The 25419-nt window shown below is 40.0% G+C and overlaps 2 protein-coding genes and 1 long non-coding RNA gene across 4 annotated transcripts in view; 1 reads left to right on the top strand and 2 right to left on the bottom strand.

The window, feature by feature from the left end:
• Window positions 1-24584, bottom strand: part of LOC125768069 (protein yippee-like) — a 48218-nt gene extending 23634 nt beyond the window's left edge. The window contains exon 1 of the mRNA XM_049435253.1: window positions 24469-24584. The gene's annotated coding sequence lies outside the window, so the exon portion shown is untranslated. The remainder of the gene's footprint in view (window positions 1-24468) is intronic.
• LOC125768073 (uncharacterized) lies at window positions 8638-9281 on the top strand. Its single transcript, XR_007418846.1, has 2 exons — window positions 8638-8950; window positions 9024-9281. It is a non-coding gene; the product is annotated as an uncharacterized LOC125768073 (long non-coding RNA).
• On the bottom strand, window positions 9805-24563 carry LOC125768067 (ras-related protein Rab-23). 2 transcript variants are annotated; one of them, XM_049435247.1, is made up of 2 exons: window positions 24469-24563; window positions 9805-12160 (listed from the first exon to the last, which is right to left on the bottom strand). In XM_049435247.1, the coding sequence occupies exon 2, from the start codon at window positions 11661-11663 to the stop codon at window positions 10992-10994; it is 672 nt and encodes a 223-aa protein (XP_049291204.1). In that variant the 5' UTR covers window positions 11664-12160; window positions 24469-24563; the 3' UTR covers window positions 9805-10991. The 2 variants fall into 2 exon arrangements, with proteins under 2 accessions (XP_049291204.1, XP_049291205.1); XM_049435248.1 differs by having other exon boundaries at window positions 9805-12123; window positions 24469-24557.
• Window positions 24585-25419: the final 835 nt, after the last annotated feature.

Below are 25419 nucleotides of genomic sequence, written 5' to 3'. Positions count from 1 at the left end.
TTGTCAACCGATATCATTCGGTGACATTTGAAAACGGTTTGACCGGGAAAAGGGTGCCTGTTGATTTGCAATTGACGTGACACATGCAAGCCATAATCCGGTTTGTGGTGTGATGGTGTGTAAAGAAAATAACATCTCCAGTCGAAACAGTGCGGGAATGTATTGGGAACCTGCTGGACACTGCCTGGTCACCAAAACAAATAAAAACGAATCGATTGACACATATGGGTGAATGCCCTTTTGTACTTCGGTTGCGAAGAAAATAGTCCGTTATGGGGTAGCTTCCGAACGCGTTGTACAAATACTGGTGGAGAAGTGATAAATAAACAATGTCAGCGACCTATTAATGTCAGACGAATATCTTTCTTTGTCCTTAGTACTTCTTCCACTTAAGATAAACTTACTCGAGTATTTAATTTGACTCACAACTATTTTACCATGCGGTAATGTGTAGAAACTTCCATTGCACATCATTCGCACGTTACCTCTTGGGAAATTGGTGAAATCATTCTAACGGCACCGATACGATCTCGTTATCCCTTCTTAGCTGTAAAATAAGCCTGAAGTGTAAAATATTCCGACCCAAATATTAGACGTCAGATTTACATTTGTCTTCAAGTGGTCATAATGCCTGAAACTAGGGTATCATTGGAGCAGTGACGCAGTTGTCTGTGATCTCCATTACTGTGGTAATTAAAAGCAATCGCGATGGCTAAGGCAATCGAAAACGAAGAACGGTTTTAGATAACAACGAATCAAATTCAGTCTAATTAAATCTTGGACTAAACGATAAAAGATGAAGGAGCCCAAAATACCCTAAAGGGTTTCACTTACCGTCAGGTTTAATTATTCCAGCTGTCTGACCAGCAAGAATCAGTTAAACTTCCAACCGTGGACGTACCTGTGAAGGAAAGGAAAGGAAAGTAGATCTTATTTTACACGGTGACAAGACTTGGACTAAAGGTGAAACATTTATTGATCGTACATCTTAAAGATTGTGATATTCAAAAGAATAGGTTTGCCTGATTACATTCTCACCATGTTGTACAGTTATATCGAAGTTTTGGGATTCTCCGTACTTTTCTTTCTCCAATAAAAAAAACAATATTAATGCTCTGTCAATAAAACAATGAATTCCTAATGTCTTCAGCTTTCGTTCTGGGCCTTTTTTCGTCGAATAAACACACTAATAAAAACAGCTAGCCAATCAAACCAATCTCGAGGGGAGCATTACGCATCACGCGCTCAGCTCGCCGAACTAATCCAAAAGAAAAAAAAAACATGTAGTGCAACTCATTTAACGACATTTGTACCTTTTGCTTCCATTCGATCGCAACTTTTACGAATCAAGCTACCCTGTTGCTTCTTAATTTTCGTTTTCGTCCAGCAGCGTTACGATCGTTAATTTTTGGGCACCGAAAGAGATTTCCAGCCCGAATCGGTGGCGTGCGGGCAGATAAAGAAAAGTGACCGAGCACCTTTAGTGCATTGCACTATCTCCGTAGAATGCCTGAGGAGGGAAAGCTTGGCCGCGAAAAAGCCACTGAACTCTTCGACGCTGAAGATGTGCACCAGTAAGCGTCCACAGTTAAAGCCTTGGAGATTACGTTTTTTAAGATGGGTTTTTGTTCAGTGGAGTGGAAAATATAACAAAACTACCGCCTCCCAAAAGAGTTCCGCAAGGTAATGTAACGCAGAACACGATTTTTAAACTACCACCTACACGGCAGGCCACCATTAGGAAGGCGGGTGTTGGTTTCCTTCATTTCCCGAGATCATTCGTCGTTTTTTCACTGCGTGTTAATGGGCGATTTATATGATGAGTTCTTTATGCCTCTTGACCGCAAATTTTTAGCTCTGAAGGCAGTCAGCTGGATTTGTTTTATTTTTTACACGTTTTCTTCATTTTTACACTACTTTCAACAGACATTAAAGACAGAAATCAAGTTAAAGTTAAAAACTCACTCTAAAAGATGGCTTAAGATCATTTTATTCGCGATTGAAAGCATCTGGAATGGAAAAAAAAGTTGCCAAGAATCATTCGGAAAAGAATTAAGAAATTCTTTGGAACTTTGCCAATTTTACATTAACTGCTGCAACAGGTTTGACGAAGAAGCTTCATAACGGCACCCAAGAAGTGCAGAAAATCGCACCTTTTAAGAGTCGTCCCGCGAATGGCCGTGGGGGGGAAGCATTAATTTCCTGCATCCAGAGCAGTTTTGTGGTGTATAATCTGGTTCTATAGATGCGTGAAGAAACACGATTTCTTTATAACCTCACATTATACTTACAGGCGCATGACGGCCAGATCGTGAGCTTTCTTCTGGTTTTGCTTTTGTTACCTCTGCTCTATACAGACAGCGGCAAACGTGTCCAAGCGAAACGATTTGTAAACCTTGTTGAAAAGAATTTCAAAACCATAGCTAACCCGTCGCGTTCGCATGAAGGTCATCAGCATTGGAAGTATCGCGTCCGGTAAAGAGTAGACACAAGATGTACAATGGGGAAGGTGATCGTCATCATGGGGAGGGTAAAAAACAGGACTCTTTAAGCACAACACTAATGACCATGAATGTTGCAATTTCACCGATCAAAAGAGCATATCGTAAAGTGGATTATAGAGTGGGATATTCTTGCTATTCTGTATCTACCATTACTGTCTACAATTAATCCCTCATCGATTGAGAGCCTTGCTTAAGTGGTTGAAGGAAATGATTGTCGATAACCTATCCATAGGAGGTATTTAATCCTCAATTACCACAAATGCTCGTGGACAAGATCACTGATCAATAAAATTAGGCACTTTATCCTTTGAGTATGTAATATTGAAAAACGATGTAAATATTCGATCGATTTTAAATTATCATTAGTGGTGGATAACGATAAGTGATATCTTTTCAATTAATTATCTTTCAGACTTTAAGTGAATAAACGAGAGTTTGAAACAATGAATATGAAGAAATCATCCTAAACTACATAATCATGTAAGAAATCGTTCTGATGCCTTGGAGTCCGATGTAAAACATATTATATGAATGATGTTAACAAGAATTTTTTTTCTCTGCCAAATCGAATATAAATCAAACTATCATAAATATCTTTTGTGCATCTATGCATAGATTTTATAAAAAGTTAAGAAACAAGCAATAGCAATATGGCCAGGCCGTTCTTTGTGAATAAAATAAAGAAACAAGCAATAAGCAATGGTTGTTATAAAAGAAATTCAAAATCCTTAAAGCTCGTCTGACATTTTAAAAGCCGTCTGTAAACGCCTAAAGGTATGCATTGTGTGTAAAAAAATCGTTAATCAACCGAAGATAATTTGGGAATGTCCTAGATCCCGGCTCAAAGTGTATTAACCGTACATTGTATTGAATTGTAAAAAAGTAATTGCATACTTTCAAGCGTTTATCACCAACAATTATCACCGCTAATTATGGTCGGTTTATGTCACTTGTAATCATTATATTTTCTTATTTTTCAAATTGAAAAGCAAGTAACAAATTTTTATATATTTTTGTACAACACCTTTATCCTGACTCGATTGTTCATCTGTTAGTTTATTGATACAAACTGGTTACGGTCATTCTTTTCACCTTCATTACACGAACATTACAGTGGCATGATTCAATTTACCCCAAGAATTGCCTACTAAATAAAATATCATTTTTTTTTATATATATTTCTGTCTTCATTCAACCAAAGGCAAAAAACACACTAAGTAGAAGGGCAATAGAACCTTTTTGTTTTTTTTTTTGGTTTCTCTCTCTCTCTCTTTACAAACGTAAAAGAAAAATTCAATAAGGGTAGTTGTTGATTGTACACACAAATACACAACATTCACTCGCTTGCTTCTAAATGACCCAACAGAAGGCTCATGGGTTGCGTGTGCCCAAGCAGGTGAGCAAAAAAAAACATAACCATCCGAACATTACCAAACCAACTCTTCGGTTCTGGCACCCCCTTCCAAATGCACACACCAAAACAACAGCCAACCAAAATGGTTTCGATAAAATGAAATTTTCAGACCAATTTAAACGAGAACCTTCTTCCTATCGATAGACCCCCCCTTTAACACAGTGGCCATTTACGAAGGTCACCCGTACCGTGAGTGTATGCAACATATGTTGAAGCCTCTTCCAACTACAGAGTAGTGGTGGGTACTTTGGGTGGACTTTTGGCAGCGTTATTCATATGCGAAGTAGGAGAACATGCGAAAAACAAACGTTTGCTACCAATGTTACCTTCATGGGCAGTTCCTTTCAAACGCCCATATGGATGTGCTTTTATGTTACTTTTATTTTTTCGGTACGACTTCAGAACAGCTATTTAAAGAAACGATCACCACCCTAAGAGATCATGGAACTTGGGACCGAAACTTTTAATGACAAAGATTTCAAAGCAGTTCCAAAATTGAGCTTATTATTCTACCATATCATTACATTATTCCACAACGGACATATGTTTTGTTTTTTTTATGAAATACGGTGCGATTTAGTGTGAGTAAGAAAGCATATTGGAAGAAAATTATAAACACTATTCTGTGCGTAAACGATTCCCATAAGATAATTATATGGATTAAGATAATTGCTGGCGAGTAGGAAGAGACCACATATGGCAATGCATGGTAACAGCTTGGCCACGAAAAAGCCAAAAAGTCTCCAAGCGAAGGTAATTACCGAACACTTTTCTTAAGCGTGAACCAAGGTACAATTTTGTACGTGACTTACGCAAAATTGCTCAAAGCAAAACACACCGAACAGTCTCAAGACGTTTGTTCACTTCATTCAGCATCATCCTTTTAACATGAATATGTAACAGAGAAAAAGAGAATCCACTCCTCCCATCCAAGGTCCCGCGTTACAAACACACTATGCAAAAGACAAACGGACAATTTCATTCAATTATGCATTCGTAATTAACGAAAAATGGTAACCGACACAATACCCAATTCCATCGGGTTTTTTTTTTGAGGGAAGATTATGTTGCATGCATCATTACGGATGATACGGTGTTAACTGGCGCAAAGCAAATTTTGCACAACGATCCAATTCATATCAAACGATAAAGATGCAGCAGGAGCGACGGACATGCGATTGTGATTTAAAGCAATGGTGTTTGAATCGTTTTGCGAGTTTGCTGCGGTCAATTGCAAACGGCAAACGAAAATGAAACCTGGGAAAGCAATATCGTTTTCAAATCGGTTTTTCAAACGAGCAAATGGGAATGTTATTGGATCGCTGTTCGCTGTTTCTGCTCCAGCTACAAAGTGAAGATGGAATTAAATGGTAACACCGTACGCATTGTGCTTTCTATTGAGTGTTTCCAAAAGTTGGAGTCTTTTTTAAGATTTTTATTTATTTTCTTTGAATTACTAAAAATTGATTGAGAGTGAAGATAATGTTTTTTCCATAATTTTTGCGACAAATTTAAAATTATCTCTCTTGAAATCTTAACAAAGTCCATATTTGGGCTAAAGTCTGAAATAAGGACACCCCTCTCTCGGTTACTCACGTGAGTGACTATTTTTCGTGCAGGGTGGTTCGCAATCGGTTGCGTGTTTTTTAAATTATGTTTCGAGGCACAGACATCTGAGGGCATGGCCGTCCAAGAAGAAAATGTAACCATTGTTGCCATCTATCGACCACAGGTTAAAGATTGGCGATCCGTTGGATACCGACCGAGTTATAGGCAAAACTTGGTGCAAAAATGAGCCTCAGTAGACTGACAAATTTATAGATTTTTTACATTTTTTTATTCTTTTTTTAATTTAAGGCATTATTTGAGTGAAAAGAAACTTAATGCAACAAATTCGCATTAAAATATATCACAATTATAAATTTTGCTACATTGGTGAAAAATGAGGAAAATTTTACATTTTCTCAAACAGGGTATGGAACTTGGTTCCTCGATTAATAAATCACCTTTTACTATGTGAAAACCTTCTTACAATGTTTTTGTAATTATAAAAAAAAATCAAATTCAGGCCATATTGCATAGCCTCCGAACCACCCAGTACGAAAAATTTACTCGCTGATGAGTGACCGTGAGAGACGGACTCCTTATTTCAGACATTAGCCCAAATTTGGGCTAAAGTCTGAAACACGACCCCCCCCACTCACGGGTACTCATTTGAGTGACTTTTTTTCGTGCAGGGTGGTTCGAAATCGGTTGCGTGTTTTTTAATTATGTTTCGAGACACAGACACCTGAGGGCATGGCCGTCGAAGAAGAAAATGTAGCAATTGGTGCCATCTATCGACCACAGGTCAAAGATTGGCGATCCGTTGGAGCTTTCGCGAATAGCTCCGGCCACAGACATGGTAGCGATTAGTGGTGCATGGACGAAATCTAGCCACAAGTGCCATCTAGCCATGGCCAGAAGAAAGTTTGGCGATATCTTGGATACCGGCGGAGCTATGGGGCAAAGTTGGGCCAAAAAATGAGGAAAATTTTACGGTTTCACAAACAGCGTATGGAACATGGTTCCTCGATGAATAAATCACTTTTCACTATGCGAAAACCTCCTTACAATTTAATAGTAATTGTAAAAAAAAATCAAATTCAGCCCACATCGCATAGTCTCCGAACCACCCTGTACGAAAAATTGACACGCAGATGAGTGACCGTGAGTGGGGGGGGTCGTGTTTCAGACTTTAGCCCAAATTTGTTTGAAATTAGCTTCATGAAAACCTTCAGAACTCACGGACCAACCCAATTCCCTTCAAGTCGAGTGTCTTGTGCATAAAGCTTTTATAAGTGAAAACACACACACATTAAGCTTTACAAAATCCATCTTTCAACTGCTCCCTTTTCCCCAGGGATTGCCCGGCCCTGTATACATTCAAAACTGACGTCTCACAAATCAAAACGAAACTTCAAACCCAGACAGAAACTCGGCATGAAACCAATTCGCCATAAAACATGTTTATGATTGACGTCCGTTGCCACGGTGCATGTCTGCTGTCTGAGTCAATGGTGGTGATAGTGCGGGATAAAAACAACAACAAATTGCATCCCCCCCAACGCCAATCGCATTCGGACTCTTACCACCCGATTCATTCTTTCATTCGTGCAGATTCCACATTCAATAAGTGGAAAATCGAACCCAATTCGCAGCGCACTCCGGGGTGGCCTTCATGAAATGAAGCTTCAGCATGGTACGTCCCCCAAAAGCCAAGGGGTTCCCAAGCGGAATCGAAACAGTCAGACAATGGGAGCAAGATTGAATCTTCACCACCATACCGTCCTTGCCACCGAAAAATGGTATCCATCTGATCGGTTACGGTGGCAGTGCAATAAATGGGACGAAAGGAAAAACCGAAACAAACCAACAAACCCGTGTGGGAAGAAAGAAAGAATCCATTTTCACCTGCCAATGCTCGCCACCCATGTTTCGTCGATGGGACGGGAAATTTCCGTTTCGTTGTTCTTCCCCCACGGTTCGGGGGAATGATGATCCGAGCCGATTCCATCGTATTACCGTACACTTCTCCCTGTGTGCCTGGTTGGGCAATAAGCTTGGCAAGTAATCAGCGATCCGCCCCTGATGCCTTCCCACCCATAGCAGAAAGGCGCTCACCGGACGGTGCGAAAAGCCTTTGGCAATATACATTTTCTTACTTTCATCCTCAACCATTCCCATCAGCAAAACGCTGATTCCCTTTCAGCACCTGCGACCCGGAGACGTGAAAACTATAGCACAGCGGCGGAAAGCGAAACAAATCGTGCGAATTCCCAAACCACGACCGCACACGCTTCATCGATAGTTTTTCCTTATGGTAGCCCCTGCTGTGGCTGCCTGGGAACGGGATGCTGAAAGAAATAAAAGTGCCCCACCCTTTGGGAAATGAATTTGCCTATCAATTGGAAAGGGTTTGAAGTGAGAAAAAAAAACCAGGCAAAAAACAACCCCCCAAACATTTACCCCCCAGCTTTTGTTTTTTTCTTTATCTTCTTCAGCTCAAAGTTGGAATTTGTGATCACTTTTCCAATCATCATGCCCACCGGGTGCCGGGAAGGTAAATTGGGAAAGAAAATGCTTTCGATTCGCCGTGACGTGCCGCGATGCCACCGCACAAGGAGAAAGTGTTGAAGCTTTGCATCGAATGGTCGAGTTTTCATGTCGGCGATCAAGTAAAACAGATCGAGGAAAGTGAAGGTGTGTGAGAAAATGACTGATGTTAATGTTCGGGTGTAAATCTCTCTCACACCTAACCGTTTGGCTATTGGGAGAGTCTTTTTTTATTTATTGTGATCATCATTATCGTAAGCGTAGAAAAGGGAAATTTAAATTGCATAAGCAATAATGGAAATTTGAAAAAAAGTTTTAAAAATACCAAAACTAGCATAATAACGAATATAAAACCACAACAAGGGTCAACAAAAAACATGTGAATTAAAAAAGAAAACACAGAAAAACATAACAAATTGATAATTGTTCCAAGAAGGGAAAAAAACAAAAAAACACATAGGAAATATCAAACATACACAATTAAATACATTGAAAACACTGTAATAAACAGAAAAAAACACCAGTAAATCCAAAGAAACGTACGTTGCCAGGCTAAACATGAAAACGAAAACAAGAAAAAAAGAAACAGCAAATAACCCGTAAGCGGAAGAAAACGATTCCCCACATGACATTTTCCGAAGATTTCATATTGACCTCTCCCTTTTTCATCATTCTATCTCGCTATTTTTGAGTGATTTTTGCCGTTCGTGCCCTGTGGTGAGCGGTTTTGTCAATGTGTTGGTGTTGATCGTGCCGACCGAGCGACCCGAGAGTGATTTTTGAACAGTTAAAAAGACAAAAGGAAGAAGCAAACGAAGAACACGCACATGCACACAGTCCGCGTTGTCGGACTTCGTGATCCGAGAGAGTGCAAAATGGACGTGTTGAATTCAGGAGGTTTAAAATTGTGAAATATGAACGCAATTTGGCCAGAAAGGTAAGTAAAAGTGTTTAAAAATATACAGCACATTTATTCGTTGCTAATTATGTTATTGTGTTTCGATTTCAAGTATTTCAGAAGACCATTCAAGGCTGGATTAAAAACGCATCGTCAGTGGCATGTGTACCAGTGAACAGTGCAGCAAGGTTGATCACCAACAGCCATGATTCCGTCATGCATGTGTTTTAAAGTTATTTAGTGATAAATGTGAGTTATTCACATATTTGTGCTAGTTAAAAAACAGTGAAAGCGCGAATGAAATATTGTAATTTAAAAAATATAATGAAAAAAAAAATCATAAAATAAAAAAAATATTATACGAGTAAAATTTTGTGTACGTGACTGTACGATACGTTGGAAAGAAAAGTATCATTGTAATCTTGCAGGCGCACGATCGGGTCGCTTCGGTAACGATCGGGTTTGTTCGGTATATAAACCGATCGGATCACTCTCAAGCGTTCGCCCAACGAGAGTGCATTGAGATTGGCTTGAGAGTGAAATTTGAGTTACTTTGAGTTACTCCTGCCAGATGGGTCTGATAACGAGATCATAATTAAAAAACCTTCACTCGAGCTGTTTTTATCTCTTTTTTCAGACTCTTTTGGAAAGGAAATTCGTCCATTTTAATAAGATATTGAAATATTATTTCTTCTTTTTCCTACCCTTGTTTTGTCTATTTGTGGAGTTTAAAATCGGTTCATTTCTTGAAATATTTCTTTCAGCTATGCCATACTTTTTCAAACAATAATTATATTGATTGAATTCTTTCCACCGTTCTTATTTTCCACTTTGCTGCTCTACTTCTTTACTGTTTATCTTTTCTCTTTTAGATTACTTATTGTAATCAGAAATTCAGATTTCATTTCTTTTATTATATTTCTTTCCATTATATTACGTTTTTTCTGTATTCTTCTCACGTCCCAGAAGAACCCTTTGAGGGTACAAACCTTTTAGAGCTCGACACACAGAAAACTTTTGCGTTTGACATATGGTTGCGTTATGTTCATTATTATTCTGCTCCACTCCGTTCGCACTACCCTTACAATAATAATTCCCTATCAATTGGTTACCTTTTCACTACTGCTGCTGTTACTATTTTCTTTAACTAAGCTGTAACGTAACGTTTGAGCATGATTGACTTCGTCTCGACTACTTTCCTTGTTCGCTCGATCGAACAATTAATGGAGTTCCCCTTTTTCCTTTATATGTTTTTGCACACCAACAACTGCCGCCTCCTATACAAACGCCTAATTATGAGTATTGTTTTACAGTCGCATTTTCGAGCCTTTAATTAACCCACACCACACTTCAGCGCTTGATTGCAAACTCCTACCCGCTCCAGGCCGTTCACTTTATTTCTGTGTGAGAAAACTGCACCACCAGAAGAAAACACGCTTCTGCTATTTCGATTAAATTTGTCACCGCGTTTGTCGCTTTTCCTTCCCTATCACTCCTTTCGTGTAATGCTTTAGCTAGCTTTACCACCTTCAACCTACCGGCATGGCTGTTTAGCTAATCGGGATCATCGCGAAAATGGTATGTAATGATGACCGTTATCCGCAAGACCGCTAATTTTGGAAGATTATCTGCGACCCGCTTTCAACTCACGAGGCCTTTCGTGGGTTAGTTCCCCCGGGAGCCGGTTTGCCGCATGGGAATAGTTTCTTTAGATAATTATACATTTCGGAGCAGAATATAAAGCAGAGCCGGTTTTTTGTAGATTGAGATGATTAATTAAAATTGTGAATGGAACTTGTAGAAGCGGGATAGTGAATTATTTCACGAGTTCCTTCATTTATGAATGCCGAAAAGCTAAGGGTTGAATAAGCTCTAACTATTGGGTCTACAACTCAAGGTTAGTACACAGCACGTACACGTACATGTTTTGAGGCACTCGTTGGTATATAGTCTTCCATGTGAGTATTTTTAGTCTTCTGCATCCAACGATGCTTGGAGGTACATCTTCCACTACACAGTCAATATTCATCTATACCTAAAAACGAACAACAACGTAACATACACTAAATCTACAAGATCGCTAGAATATCCCGCAACGCTTCTGTAACGGTTTGCGCTTCACCAATGGCCTCGTCAGGGTGATCGTGTTGCTGGCAGCTTTCGACTGAAACGTCGGACTAAAGGCACTGATCGTCGGCTGGCTGATTGGGGCCGACTGGCTGTACTGTTGCTTCATCATCTGGTGACACTTGGTCGCCAGATATCGGAACACAGTCGCCACATTAACGTCCTCCTTGACGGACGTGCGGATCAACCGACAGCCGAGTGCGTGCGCGAGCGCTTCCGCCTCCTCGAACGACACCACGGCCTGATCCATCAGGTCTATCTTGTTCTGGACTAGTACGGTCGGAATTTCGCTGCATTCGTTCTCCACCTTACGCTTCCATTCGCGGATCGCTTCGAACGAGGCACGGTCGGTGGTGCTGAAGGTAAGTACGCACGCTTGTGCACCACGGTAGTACGCCTTCGTGATGGCATCGAACTCCTCCTGTCCTGCCGTATCCCACAGCATTATCCGTATATCCTCGCCATCGATTTCGATCTGCCGCTCGAGAAAGTCCACCCCGATCGTTTTCTTGTAGTCCTTCGTGTAGATGCCTTTGCAGTATCGCTGAACCATGGAGGTTTTGCCTACGCCACCATTCCCGACTACGATCACCTTCAGCGCTATCTCTAGCTCTTCCTCTAGCATTGTGAGCTATGTGTCTGCTAGTGTCTTGGTCGATGTGTTTGAGAATGGTTCGATTCTTCAATGTACCTTTGCTGTATGTGCCCGAGAACTTACTAGATCTTGTACACTATCTCCAAAGTTTGGAGATCTTCAACATTCTCACGAGAAACTCCTCACGCTGATTTCTATTTATCGTCCAACATTTTCTTTTCCCACTTGAAGGTTTAGTTACAACACACATAACGACACAAAGACAACAGAAAATACATAGAACAGAACAACCATCAACAAATCAGTCAGACACCAATCCACTCTATCTAGCATACATGATATAGTCTTTTATCGCGAGAGTTCTTGGTTGTTTTGCGTCTTTGTTGTGAGAGTTCCAACAATTAGTGCACACACTGCTTGTCAGTGTCAGCAAGGTCTTGTGTCGTTCCCTGCCGTCCAATAATCGTCGATGGTACACATCATGGAGCAACTGGGGAAGGGACGAGAACGTGTTTTTCTATATCAACCTGCAAAATTTATAAACACACGAGAAATGTATTTTTATATGCATATTTCACTAATTGTTTAATACCGTCCAAAAGCCAAATAGATACATAGTGTTTATAGTGCATTTGATGCTGTCCAAGTCCAGGCTATAGTATTCTACATAGAATTTGTGTAAGTAATCGTTAGAGCTATAACTACGAGGCTTCCAGCAGTCCAGTATCAGTTCCAAGAAGGGAAATGTAAAGTGCATAAAGGTTAATCGAAGAATCAGTCAAAGTTATCGGTTTCCGAAACCGCTACAAATGATGAGATCAATATTTTATATACAGCGCAGATTGAACCCTTGGCTACAATTTACGTTTGGCACGCACCTCACTTACTATCCAACAAAAAAATCGAATTCCGATCAATCGTACTCGGGCTACATAAATAACAAATAAGTTTTGCTCCGTGATTGCTGTTCGTTATAACGAAGTTTTGTGTCTCTTTTTCTTTTCGTTTTCCTTGCTAGGTGCATTACATTTCCATTCCATGGAGAAAAAGCGCATCGTTGCAGATTTGCCTCTTGCAACAATCAATCGTACCATTCGGTCATGGCAGCAAAAAACAAACAAAAACCGGCTGAAATGCTAAAGATTCCGTTGGATATCAGCAAACTTTTTAGCTCGCTAGCACACAAAAACTCACCTTGCGTACCTGCTCAAAGTGGAAGCAAAACGTCAATCACAGCATTCCGCGAAGGGAGAAAGAATCGCGCCACACCGGCGTGTGCATTAGCATAGGTAGCAGCAAAAGTTTAACAAACGGACAAGTTTGTGCACAAACAACAAAAACCCATGTTCAAAAACATTAGCGCACACATAGCCACGGTACAGTGCGAACCGAGGCAAGTAACGATGAGTGAAGAAAATGGTAAGGATTAACATAAATAAATACAAACAAACTAATCCAGAACGGACGGTGTTTGTTTTTCCTTCCCAAAACCGTTGACAGCTCAGTACGGGAAGGTTTTTTATTATCGTGACGCCAAATGGAACCGCCTTCGGTGTCAGTTTTGTTTCAGAAAGAGCAACCTCTTTCACTATTGCGTGATCGTTTTTATGGGTGAAGAAATCTTCCATGGGTCTCGACAAGAATTATAATGAGCGTATCGACCTCCATCTATTCCAGTGAACTTATGTCGAAGCGGGTGAGATCACACATATTATTCCTCCGTTAAGATCCTTTCTCCATAATTCATCCCACCTCCCTATTACACACCCAACTCTGCCAGTGAAGGATGACTAGTTTTAGCGAATTCAGTAGACAGGAAAATTGATTGAAAGAATCGATTTGACGGAATGCATAAACCACAAGCATTAGGGCAACCGCACGGGGTTGCCATCATCCCCACGCTAGAACCATTACGTACCACATAAACAAAAACCTCAGAGTGCAGCAGAGCAAAAATGTTACTATAATCGATGACCCAAACCCTTAGCTACGATTGACTTTGGAATAATTTCTCGCCTATACTTCTCTGTTCAAATGCGGTTTCAACGTTCTGTGTTTGCTGTTTTACTGCTGTAAATTTGATTTGCTAATTCTAAATACGACCAGCAACCTGGATGAAGACTTGTGGACAAGAATGGCAAATTGTACAATTAACCTTCCGGGTAAGTGGATGCAAAACAACGGTAAAGAAGGAATTAGTTATTCTTGAACTAGGGTCTCATTGCATTTTAGAAGTCGTGCGGAATTGATTTTACTTAGAAGTTACGACGAGTTACTGGTAAGTGTTTATAGTATCACTTAACAACTTCCTTGTAATAATTTCCTTCTAATGTACTTCAGATTTCTTGGAAGGCTGTTATAAGAGATCAGAATCGAAGCGTCAGATCTCATACGAAGGTTGAACTATAACATGATAAAACACTTAATTCAATATGCCTTAGATTTTATTGTCTGGATGTTGACAAAACCATTTTCTAAGTCACCAAAAAGACATTCCTGACATCACCAAATCTCATCACAATTTCGAAACCATTTCTTCACAAAACTTTCCCCCGGGAGAAAATTGAAAATTGACTCTACCCTCTCCGACAAGGATGGCAAGTAACAAGTTCCCATAATATTTCACAAGACCTCCGTAAATAGCGCCCGGGTTTTTGTGTCGTGGTGACTCCGCTTCCTTCCACTAAAATCAACTTGCCTAAATGAAGCCAAAGACAGCAAACTTGACATTGCAGAGCCGCCGTATCAGCCCCTGGTGCTCCGCAATTACCATTACATCTCACCTCGTTTGCCGGCCCACAACAACCACAACGCATTCGGCAACGAGCTCCAAACTCCGGCCAAACTCATGAGACGTTGAGCAGTTTGCAGTTCTCACCACTGTGGCCACAGGCAGCATCTAAGCACCAGACACCAGACACCATCCGCAACGTCAATCGCAAGTCTCCAAACAAGGGAGGGGCGAGGAGGGAGTAAATTAAAACGAGCAAAATGTATCCCCAACACTCTAGACGACAAAGATGACAACGCCCGACAGTACCGGCACCAAGATACAGCAGCAGCCTCCCATAGTCGCTAACTCTATTGAGCGATTTTGTTTGCAGCATTGTAGACATTTATTTCCCTTTACTTCTTGACAGTCTCCACCACTCCCTTCCACCCCTTCATAACCCAGTCGTCTTACTTGTATGCCCGAATTAAAAGTGCATATGCAACGAAAACTTTCATCCAATTTGCGTGCGACTGCATGTTGATGCTCGTACATGCTATATGTCCCTCCACCATGGGAACATAAATTGTCGGTTTTCGTCACCAAAAAAAAAAATCAAAGTATAAGGTGAACCTTTTTGTGTTAATTTTTTTTAGCCTATTTCAGAAACTTGCCTCTGAAATGTGTTTGAGTCACGACAGAAAGTGACTGCCTCTGGATGGTTTGGTGCTTATGTTGTTTGTTTTATTCCTCTTGTACGAATTTATCTGTTTTGTCCAATGGTTGGTTACCTTCCAAATGAGATCTCGAGTAGCAACTTCCTTCTCTATCAAACAAAAACTTTATATATGCAACTGATTCATCAATCGGCCGATGCACCAGATCTCCAAGATACTTTCGAAAATTTACACTACCATATCATGCTCATTTCCTTGAATTTCTCACCACTCTCACCATATGATGAATGTGTCATCGCACCACTCCACGACACTTCGGCCGGGCGACAAGCGTGCCGCCTGTCTCAAGTTCAATGGCACAACTCAAGGAAACCGCAACGCAAAGAAAAACAAAATGAATCAAAGATCACTCAAATATGTACGTTTCTTGTCTGGTCTTATTTTGCTCCCGGCTGTGCAAGAGCATTTGGAAGGAAGGAATTATTTTTATGTGGCCCTTTTTTCCTGCCTTCCATTCCTTCATCTCTGTTAACCGTTGTTCGTGACAGAGAAGATTACTTTTTTTTTTAATTCTACTATGTCACATTCTTTACTACGTGGTTTCTTTTAGTCCGAGCTTCTTTCGTAAGGATACAAATTTTCCACAATCACTCAGATCACCCTGCGGGTCCAAGGAGTCCAAAACTGATGATGATGATAATAACGATCGTTCTCGCCAGATGTGGAGCCGCTGTGTCGGACATATTAAGACACTGAATTGGGATGCTGTTGTACGTCTGGTATAAACATGCAATGAGCTGAACCTTCACAGCACAACTATTACCCCCGGGGCAACGTTAGAACGAGTTATGAGTCCACTAGTGTGTCACCCTGGAGGGTAATACCAGGCGTCGATATCAAACAGAGACCAAGCAGTGTATAACTGAAAAGATCTCCCCTCCAACTCGATGACACAAGGCATCTTTGGGGAGGTTAACAATTGTACCCATCGGTGTTACCATCAACCCGCTAGAAACGCATGAAGACACGGTTTAGATGCGGTTACAGATATTACAGAGACTCCACTAGAGACTTCTCGCAAGGCTTAATGGTCTTGAGTAGCCTCAAAGAAACTTCAATACAATACTTGGAGAAAAACTCAAGATCCTACTTTATTTGCTCCATCTCCCTGTCGTAGCTGATATCTTCCCTTTCAAAAGGCAAATAAGGTAATCCTTTCAAATGAAGCATAAATATGCTTAGATAAAAACCGTCACGATTCAGTGCTCGGCGTCGAGCAGTACAAAGCGATAAAGACAGTGATAATAATAAATGAATTCTAACCCGCTACAGCCAACTAAACGCCGTGGAACACATCTACTGACTAGTGTATTACTCCTTCAATGTAGATCTGTTAAAATGTATTCGAGCGAGATATACAGGAAGACGCAACCTTTGGCAGGTTATAGTAAAATATTTTCATGTTTCTGTTTTACTCTTAGAATAACTGCGTTTTTAGTATTTTGAGACGACTTGAACGTTTTTTGTTATACTTTGTTTTATATGTTTTAATTTAATTTTTTTAATTAATAATGAAGTTTCATGTCTTTTGTACAGTGAAAAAAGGCGAATAAATCTCATTCTTAATTAATTCTGTAATTATACCACTAACTTAATGGTTTATCGTGTAGATAATTGCTGAACAATAAATATTTCCAAGTGTTTAATATCTTCTCCAAATCTACCCAACAAAGACCAAGGAAAATAAAAATTGCAACAGAAAAAAACATCTAAAATTTGATAAAGGAAACCTAACGCATAGCAAAACAAAAAACTTGTTCGTTTTACTTCTGCCCCACAAACACAACCCTCAATATCAGGCTACGTTCAGAACGAACCCAACTTGCTAATTACCTTTCTTTCGCAATGTCCATCCGCGCGAAAACGGCGATTGCTTCTGCAGACCAAAAAGGCTGCAGCCACCCTTTTTGCCGCTGATGATTCGCAACATGGTAGCACGATTCGCTTCAGCTAAGAATGTTTTGCCGGGGCCACCTTCGGGTAGCGAAAATAAACCCCCTTCCTTATTCGCCTTTCCCGTTTTGAGCGAAAGGGTGAATGTTTCGCGCGTCGAATTGTGGCTCAATTTCTGCATTCGGATTGCCTTTGATAGAGAGACTGATGTGGCAAATGGAGGTTTGTTTGATACGAATGTACGGTGAGAGAGAGAAAAAAAAAGTTAGGTAGATCACGCTCGTCATCTAATTCGATTGTAAAATGTAATCCAACTCTTGCGAGTAACGATATAACAGAAGCCGGGCTCAGCGAGATCTTCACCAAGAAAGCTGCTTTTGTCTTATGTCGGCAGTCTGCAGTGAAACTTTACTACCCACCCCGTCCAAATGTTGGGCAGGAATTTTATCGTGCAGCTTAGTATTCAAATCAGGCGAAAGAGTTCGCTTCAACTACTGTCAGAACTTCGTGATAAACAGAAAACGTGACGGTGCCTTTCCAGCAGTAGTGATCGATCCAAGTGAAAGCATTGCTCCACACTGGAAGTGGCGGAAAAACTACAGCTCCGTTTGATAATGCTAACTTTAATTGGTCAGCCATAACACTGTGGCGCTACTTACTTTGCGACGAAGCACTACATTCAATTCACTTGCCATAATTGGCGAAACTGACGGCCGGTCGGGGAATGGAAATGGTGTAGCAAAAGAGGAAAGCTCGCGATGATAATGTTGCGAGCCGCTTTTCTTAACGTGACCGGACCGCGGCATTAAGCATTACAAGTGTGGGTTTTGGTCGTTCGTCGATCAGTTACACAAATTGATACAATGATGTGGAGTGATTGTATCGTGCGGCGCACTCCAGCTCGAGAGTGCGGTGCACTGATTTGGCAAATTTATCCATTTCGTTGAGCAAAAGAATGGCACAAGAAATGAAAAAGCAAAGAAAAAAAGTTGATGAAAAGTTACTAGAATTGTTCGAAAGCCGTCGAAGATGTGTGGTCTCCCCATTCCAATCTCCTTGTGCTTGAGGGAAGAGAAAATAAAACACTGAAATATCTGTGCCTCACCGCTCCGGACACGGCAGCTTTCATTAATCATTTGGCCAGAAGTTTGGTCCCCATTGTTAAGGGAGATGGCAAATAAAAAGAAACACATTCTACAGAAATCTCTGCCGCTGACCGTATCCATCCATCTCTTTGAAGTTATGACGCAGAGTCATCGCCTTTAGAAAATCGCCACCAGCACAAACTAGCGACCCACGTAAATTAAGTCTTGGCGGCACTGGAAACATGTGATTCATGAGGACGTCCATGATCTGGGTCCGTTCTAGAGCTCATTAACCTGCTTTTCTTTTCTTTCAGGTTGATGATGAATTCTTGAATGTTTCAAGGCTTTCAAACAATTTACAGTCCGTTTTTGGAGATCTTAATATGATTTACTATGAAGATATCAATAACAGATCTTGAGATATTCGGAGAAGCGGAATGTTTCCAGGTTTCAAATGCAGATGGTGCTAACTTCTATGTTGGTTTAATAATCACTTTCAGAGGAATATTTACGCGTGGTAGAAAGATTTGAGAATTAGAATTGGGAGGCTTCTAAGGGCCATTAAAAAGATTTTTTGACACCAAATGATAAGAGAGTCCTAACATATGTTTCATCAGATAAAATCTCATCAAATTTCACTATAAAACACAATAGCCAAACCATAAACAAGAGCATAACAAGGCACGTCTTATCGAACATCTCAAAAATCCGTTTCTTCTGTTATTTGGAATTAGACAAATAGGAAGAGTTCATACAACGATACGTTTCATAATGATGCTAATGAGCTCACTGCACTCATTAGGAAGCTGCCCAGATTTCACACCGATAGCAGCACATTCCAGCATTCTCCCCTGTGAAATGGTTTGCAAAAAAATAGTCATTGAATTTAACCTCCTCAAGAGATAATAGTTTTAAGGTGTGAACACACCTCTGAAAGCCACCTTTCTACTGTCTCCATTAATTGGATCTTGTTTTCCATTTCTTTTGAAATAAAAATGTACAAATCTTCATGTACAGACCCTTTTAACAATTTCACTTGCAGCAGAGCAGGTTCAGCAAAATTATAAGCATAATAATTGAAATCAGCAATTGCATCCTCATGCGCATGACGTCCCAATTATCAACAGCTAGCCCGGCGCTCTGCAACAGGCACCCAACCCTTTTGCTTTGCTGTCAATTGCATACGCAAAAGTAGTATCGTCTTCAACCGTTATTACATTGATTCACCTTCCCAGTGTGCTTTACACCCTCCGAATAAGGAATCATTGCTAGAGCAAAGTGTGCTTTTTTTCTTCTACAGGCAAAAAAATAAAATGGGAACAGTACGTGAAGCAAATTGCTAACATTTTATACCTTATACTGATAGCAAGAAGATCATGAGGCTATTGGTTGACGTACACCGTGTAGTATTAAATCACAGTAATACACATAAGGCAAGACGAAAAGATATGTCCATGTTAGGAAGGTCTGGTCTTGTAGAACGTGTTTAACCGAATTGGCAAGAAATCTTCCTTCGACGGTATCAACATTGAATGACCATAAATGGAAACTATGCTAGACGATGCGATTGATCATGAAGGCATTACTGAGCTAACTCTTAAAATGAGGAATGAAGTCGATTTTATCTTGAACAATATTTAATGTCCTGTCTGATGATATTACATCGATTACTAGGTAAATAAATTGTCGTTAGTGTCTTTCGGTTTTCGAACGCCTTTACATCAAAGCCTTCGGGTGTAACATGTCGTTAAGCTGATTAAACTGTTTTGATAACAATTCTTGACACTCTAATACTGCCATTGATCTCATTATCTCCAAGCATCAAATCTCCAATCAAACGTAACTAATGACCTTTTCGTCTGCAATTTCCATTTCAACCAAATGAGTTTCCGGAGGGAGAAACTTTTCCACCCACACACGCCTGATATTTACGTACGATAGCCCATTCACCTTTGCCCTTTTTTAATCTGCCAAAGCCAAATCATCCATCCAGCTGGTGCTTCTTGACTACCGAAAAACGTCAACCCGTACGTCACACAAGTGACACAATCTCTCGCAAACGCAACCGCTTACAATTACATCGAGAAGCCTCGCATACTCGCAGGCTGGGTGCAAAAGGAAATTCTAACCGACGGCCTATGGTTATAAAGACAACTTCAGCTTAACGTCAACGCTGCGTGACGTTTTGTCATTTCATAATATGCTACGGTGAGGTTAAATTATTCAACTACAGCCGGTTTATGGGGAACGTTTTTCCACACGCGTTCTTATCATCGTTACCTCATCGTCGGCTATCATGTTGGATCGTTAAAATCGACTTAATTCGACGACTGGATAGGTAAAGGGGACGATTTACCAGCTTCATTATTCGATTAAGTTTTGCTTGTGTGTTGGGAGAGTGTTTCATCTGTTGTGCAATAAATTTCACGTTGAGATAGTTTTATAGTAGACAACAACAACGAAAAAATCCCGTATAACAACAAAAAAAAATTGGGAAAATAAAGTCATAACCTTGCCGCGTTTGAATCGATCAAACAGACTGAGATTTTTTTTTTGGACGTGCCAATGGAATGCGACATTGGCAGATTTTTTTTCCTGGCGACAACGTTCCACCACCATTAGTGGAAAAAAGAGAACCAAAATAAACACGTACACATGGAGAGGGGAAAAACTGCTAAAGGAGAGAATCGACCGACGCTACTACTCATCTGCATCCTTTCTCCAGCAACATCCGGTTTGGACATTGGAATATGTCGACATTGTCGCTGTCGCCAAAAATATACACTTGACCTTCTTTCGATGTGGCTTAAATATTTTTCTAGCTCTGGCCTCTACCAGTCAAAAGCTGACCCTCAATTTGTAATGGTGTTTGATTTCCAATCGATGGATGGTACATTTTTTCGTACACTCGCCAACACCCCTTCGGATGCTCATTTCTAGCCTTGATACCGTTCGTGGTTTAGAATTTAATAAGAACACATACGAAAATAGACAAATATCCCAAGAAAAGGATTATAAGCCAAAAAGTCATCCTGCTGGTGGGTGTCTTTTTACACACTCGAAAAGAAAGACATCAGCTTGAGAAGGATTACTGGCGCTAGCGATGTAGCACTCGGGACTTTGAAGATTAGAACGCATATCGCAGGACCCAATCACAGGTTAGTGGCCAGCATGCGTAAGACAAGCGGTTCAGAAGAGAAAAAAACTGGATGTAAGGAATAGACAAAATACGTGATAAGCTCTCAATAATGGGATCGAAAAAGAGCTTTTGATTGTTAAAAATTGCTTTCACTGTAGCAATCAGTCGGGATTTGTTGAAAAAGATCGAATAAATTTAAACCACGTATAAGAAGCAACAGTTTAATCATAGTTGAAATTAATCTAGTATTTTTTGTGAACAACTTATGATTACTTAAAAACATAATTAACAGCAGACGAAATAAATTTTAAAAAAATAGTTGAAATTAGATTAATAATTTTTTATTAAAATTCTGCAATGTTATGAGATTTTTTCCTAAACATCATTATTTTAAGATGTTTTCCATTTTTTCCAGAGTTTCTCTATGTATGCTGTATGAAAACAAAGTTTTTCCTCTGATAAAATCTACAAGAGTTATTAACTATTTTTGTGGTTCTACGTAGAAATTGAAATAATTGTACGCTTGTAATACGTACACGTATTATGGGAAATTTTAATTATACTTCGGTTTTTCCGACTGCTTGTCAAAAGCCCACCGGTGATCAGTGGGAAATTCCCAATTAAACACGAGTGTGTCACACATAATTTATTGTACTGTAATATACAAAGTTAGTTTTCTTTTACCCACTTAGCGGACTTCGACTTTACACTGTAATTTACTTTACTTACACTGTAAAGTTTCTTTCTTAATCGTTGGAGTCATCGAGGCCTTACCTTGGGTAGGGGGACTCTCGATGCTCTTGAAATAATAACACGAAGAATTTGGTTTGGAATCCCAGTTTTGAATCTGATCCTTGACAACTGTCAACTCACGATCGATCTCTGGAGACTGACCGCGTTCTAACAATTTTGGTTTATTTTATACTCTGAGTTGTGTAGGTGTACATGGTTTTTACATAAGGGCTTATGTATCGAATGTTTCTATTTCTGTGTTTCTATTTGCTTGTAAAAATTCCTAATGCATTTCTGTAATTTTCGGTTGATGCGCATTAGCCTATAAATCATGCGTCGAGTTGGTCTTTGCGAAGGAGGGTTAAGGAATGGAAATTTAGGTAACCTTTTCAAGTGCAATTCTCAGCGTGAGAAAGTATTGCATAGGCAACGTAATGAGTGACCTTCGATTATGTCAACTTTCAGGTACTTGAAAGGGATAAAAAAGATGTGTTTAGAAAAGTCGTAAAACCCTAGCCATGTGTTTTATGTTAAGTGTCAGAATGAGAATAGAAGAAAATAGGAAAGGACCAACGCGATTTTGTTAACCGATTCTATACTTTGAATTTTTATGTGTTATTTGAGATTTCCAATATGTTGGTTATTTTAATGTTTAGCAGATATGCTACAGTACAAAAATATCTAATTTCACAATTAAAAAAGAGAAAATATTTCGAAGAGTAAAACACACTGACAAGAATTTCCATCACACAGGGAAATTCAAAAAAAAGTTAAAAAAAATTCCATCACACAAAACTAATCCATCCAATATTAGATCCAATCTGGCGAACAATCAAAATGCAAAGCAATATTTTTTCCTCTACGTTTTTGATTTTCCTATCAAAACATCTTTTTTCCTTCTTCTTCATTTTCATGCTGCATGTGAAGAACGAAACCGTATCGTTCATTTTCCTTCGCCACAGAACGTCACAAAAAATCGATACGATGAGTATTGGATTAAATTTTCATAACACCGACAATCGATTCCATCATGCCCGCGGATCGAAACCCGTCCAAGCCTTTCATGCACGTGTGTAAAATGTAGGGTAGGAAGGAAACGGGCACTAATAAAATCTATCCAAGTGTACAAAAGAGATGCAAAATTTCATTCTCAAATTTCGTACCACCCCGATCCCTATCCGATTTTTTGGTAAACTTATTTTCGATTTTGCTTAGTTACAGCAAAATAATACAGCGAAAAATACTTCATTTCAGCGTCACGCAAAAAAAAAGATTCACATCCCCCGACCATTCAACAAACAGCTGAGTTGCCTCAAGAACGTATCGAACGGAAATACAAACGGCGCAACAGCCGGCCACAATCAAGCGGCCAGATGGGAATTTTCTTTTCACGGTCAGGAAAAACGGCCTTTCCAACCGGGTTCGATACAACGGTGCACATATACAGAATCATTTTCTCACACGAGCTCTCAATCTCGTTCGCAAACCCCCCTACACACACACACACATACAGATAAAAATTCTCTTGGTGTCCAAAAAAAAAACCGGACGTGCAGTTTTTACCATCGGAAAATAAGCGGATTTTCCCTCCGGGTTTTTTCTCACTTTGTGTCGATTGAGGGTGGCAGCACGGCAAAATGTGGAAGCGAAGGCCAACAAAGTCAGCTGTTCGTTTCGGCGAAACGAGGCATATATACACGCCAGAGTCAGATGGTTGGTTTGATTTTTTGGCACTTGAACACCGTGCAAAACATCACGAGACTTTGCTTTATTGGCATCCCCGGGGGTTGTTTAAATGGGATGGCGCGAATGGTAAACATAGCCGTTTATGTAATCGAAAACAACGTTCGCGTTGGCTGGTAGGAGGAAGGAAACGCTATTAGGAACACATGTCCCGAAATTGCATATATTTAGGAGCCAAACTAACGCATCTTACGCAAACGAAAAGAATTTGAAAAGTATTTGCAGCATGTTTCCTTCGGGAAGACTGATTTTGCTGCCATACAGCCCGAACGAAGAAGAGGTTAGGTTTGTATTTCATCAAAATACTTCCACAAGAAACAAAGCGCAAACCCCGCAGAAAACATAATTCTTACCCTAAGCAGAGGAAAAGCAAAATAAAAATGAACAATAGGAAAAATCTGATGGTGTTAGTGGTATACAGAAAGCTGCAAACAGCTTGGCTATGGATAAAGTTAGTTTGTACGATGCAAAACTCGGTCAAAAAAATCCCGACCTTCAAAAATATTTGCACTACCTAGAAAGGAAAGAGAACGGCGGTAGGCGAGAAAGAGAAGTAAAAAGGACTCGAGGGAAAACTTCCCTTGTACAGTAAGTACGAGAGCAAGAGCAATGTGGAAAACACCAACACCATGGGTCAAGGGTGAAAATATTCGTGTACCAAGGAAAATGCATACCGAAATCCTCCTCATCCAACCCCCCTCCCCGTTTTCCCTGTTATTTTATACCATCACCAAAAATACGTGAAGAAAACTGGCTTTAACTAAAATAAGCTACAATGTGGTGAAAGAAATGTTACCTTTTTCGGTTGTGTTTCCACCGCTTTAGCACATCCGCATGAACGCCTTTTTCATCGTTTTCCCACGAGTTTCCCAAACCCGAATGGCAACAAACAGGGAATGGCAATAGTATGTCAGCTTTCTCGCTCGCTCGCAAGGATTATTTCAACGATGTGTTTTTCCGCCTTTTTCCCTGGGATTGTACGGCAGTGTTGGTGGTGGAAATGAAATGGATCTACTTCAACGGAATCCTTTTTTGTTTTCTTTCGCCGCGTGTTGTCCGTCAGATCCTTGTTGCTGTTTCTTTACAATTTCCCCTTTTAATTTCCACTGGTCACTTTTTGTAAGGATTAAACTGTTGCTCCACGCGTAGGGTTATGTATGGTTGCTTTTCACCTGTTTCAGTATCGTAGACGAAGAAAAGACTCAAATCGAACACTGTTCAAACACTATCAAGGAGCTTAAAAAAATAAACACACACAAGATGCACATTAAACGAGATTCAAATTGAAGGATATTTTTCTTAACTTTAGTTAACACAAACACACATGAATCAAATACTGTTTGATACATTTAAACACTTTTTAATTCTATCAAGCACGAACAAAACCATCATTTTTACGCTTTAACATGGCGCTGTACACAGCGATTCCTGATTTTAAATTCATTCACCCACTCACTTTTCTCATGCTGTTAACTTCTTCACTTGTTTCTAAGCTGAAAGCGTTTCGCCGCGCTGTCCGCATGTTTGGCAGCGTGCATTGAAAATAAAAATTCGTAGCCTAACCGTGAATTCGATTTACTGCTTCTGTTCCTTTTCTTTATCATCTTTCGTGTTTTCTTTTCCTTCCCTTTCTTTTAACATGTTTATTGCATTCTTCCTCTTATTCACGTTGTTTTGTAGACCGGTGTTTTCATCGCAACACACACGCGCGCAACACTTTCTCACACACCTGCCGCATGATGCGTGT

Source organism: Anopheles funestus, chromosome 3RL (assembly GCF_943734845.2).
Source record: "Anopheles funestus chromosome 3RL, idAnoFuneDA-416_04, whole genome shotgun sequence".
NCBI classification, from domain to species: Eukaryota; Metazoa; Arthropoda; class Insecta; order Diptera; family Culicidae; genus Anopheles; species Anopheles funestus.
The sequence above is the reverse complement of the archived record's forward strand: the minus strand, read 5'-3'. Positions and strand labels throughout refer to the sequence as shown.

Excerpts from the sequence above, each read along its gene's own strand:
- LOC125768067 (XM_049435247.1), bottom strand. The coding sequence starts at position 11,663 with ATGCTAGAGGAAGAGCTAGAGATAGCGCTGAAGGTGATCGTAGTCGGG.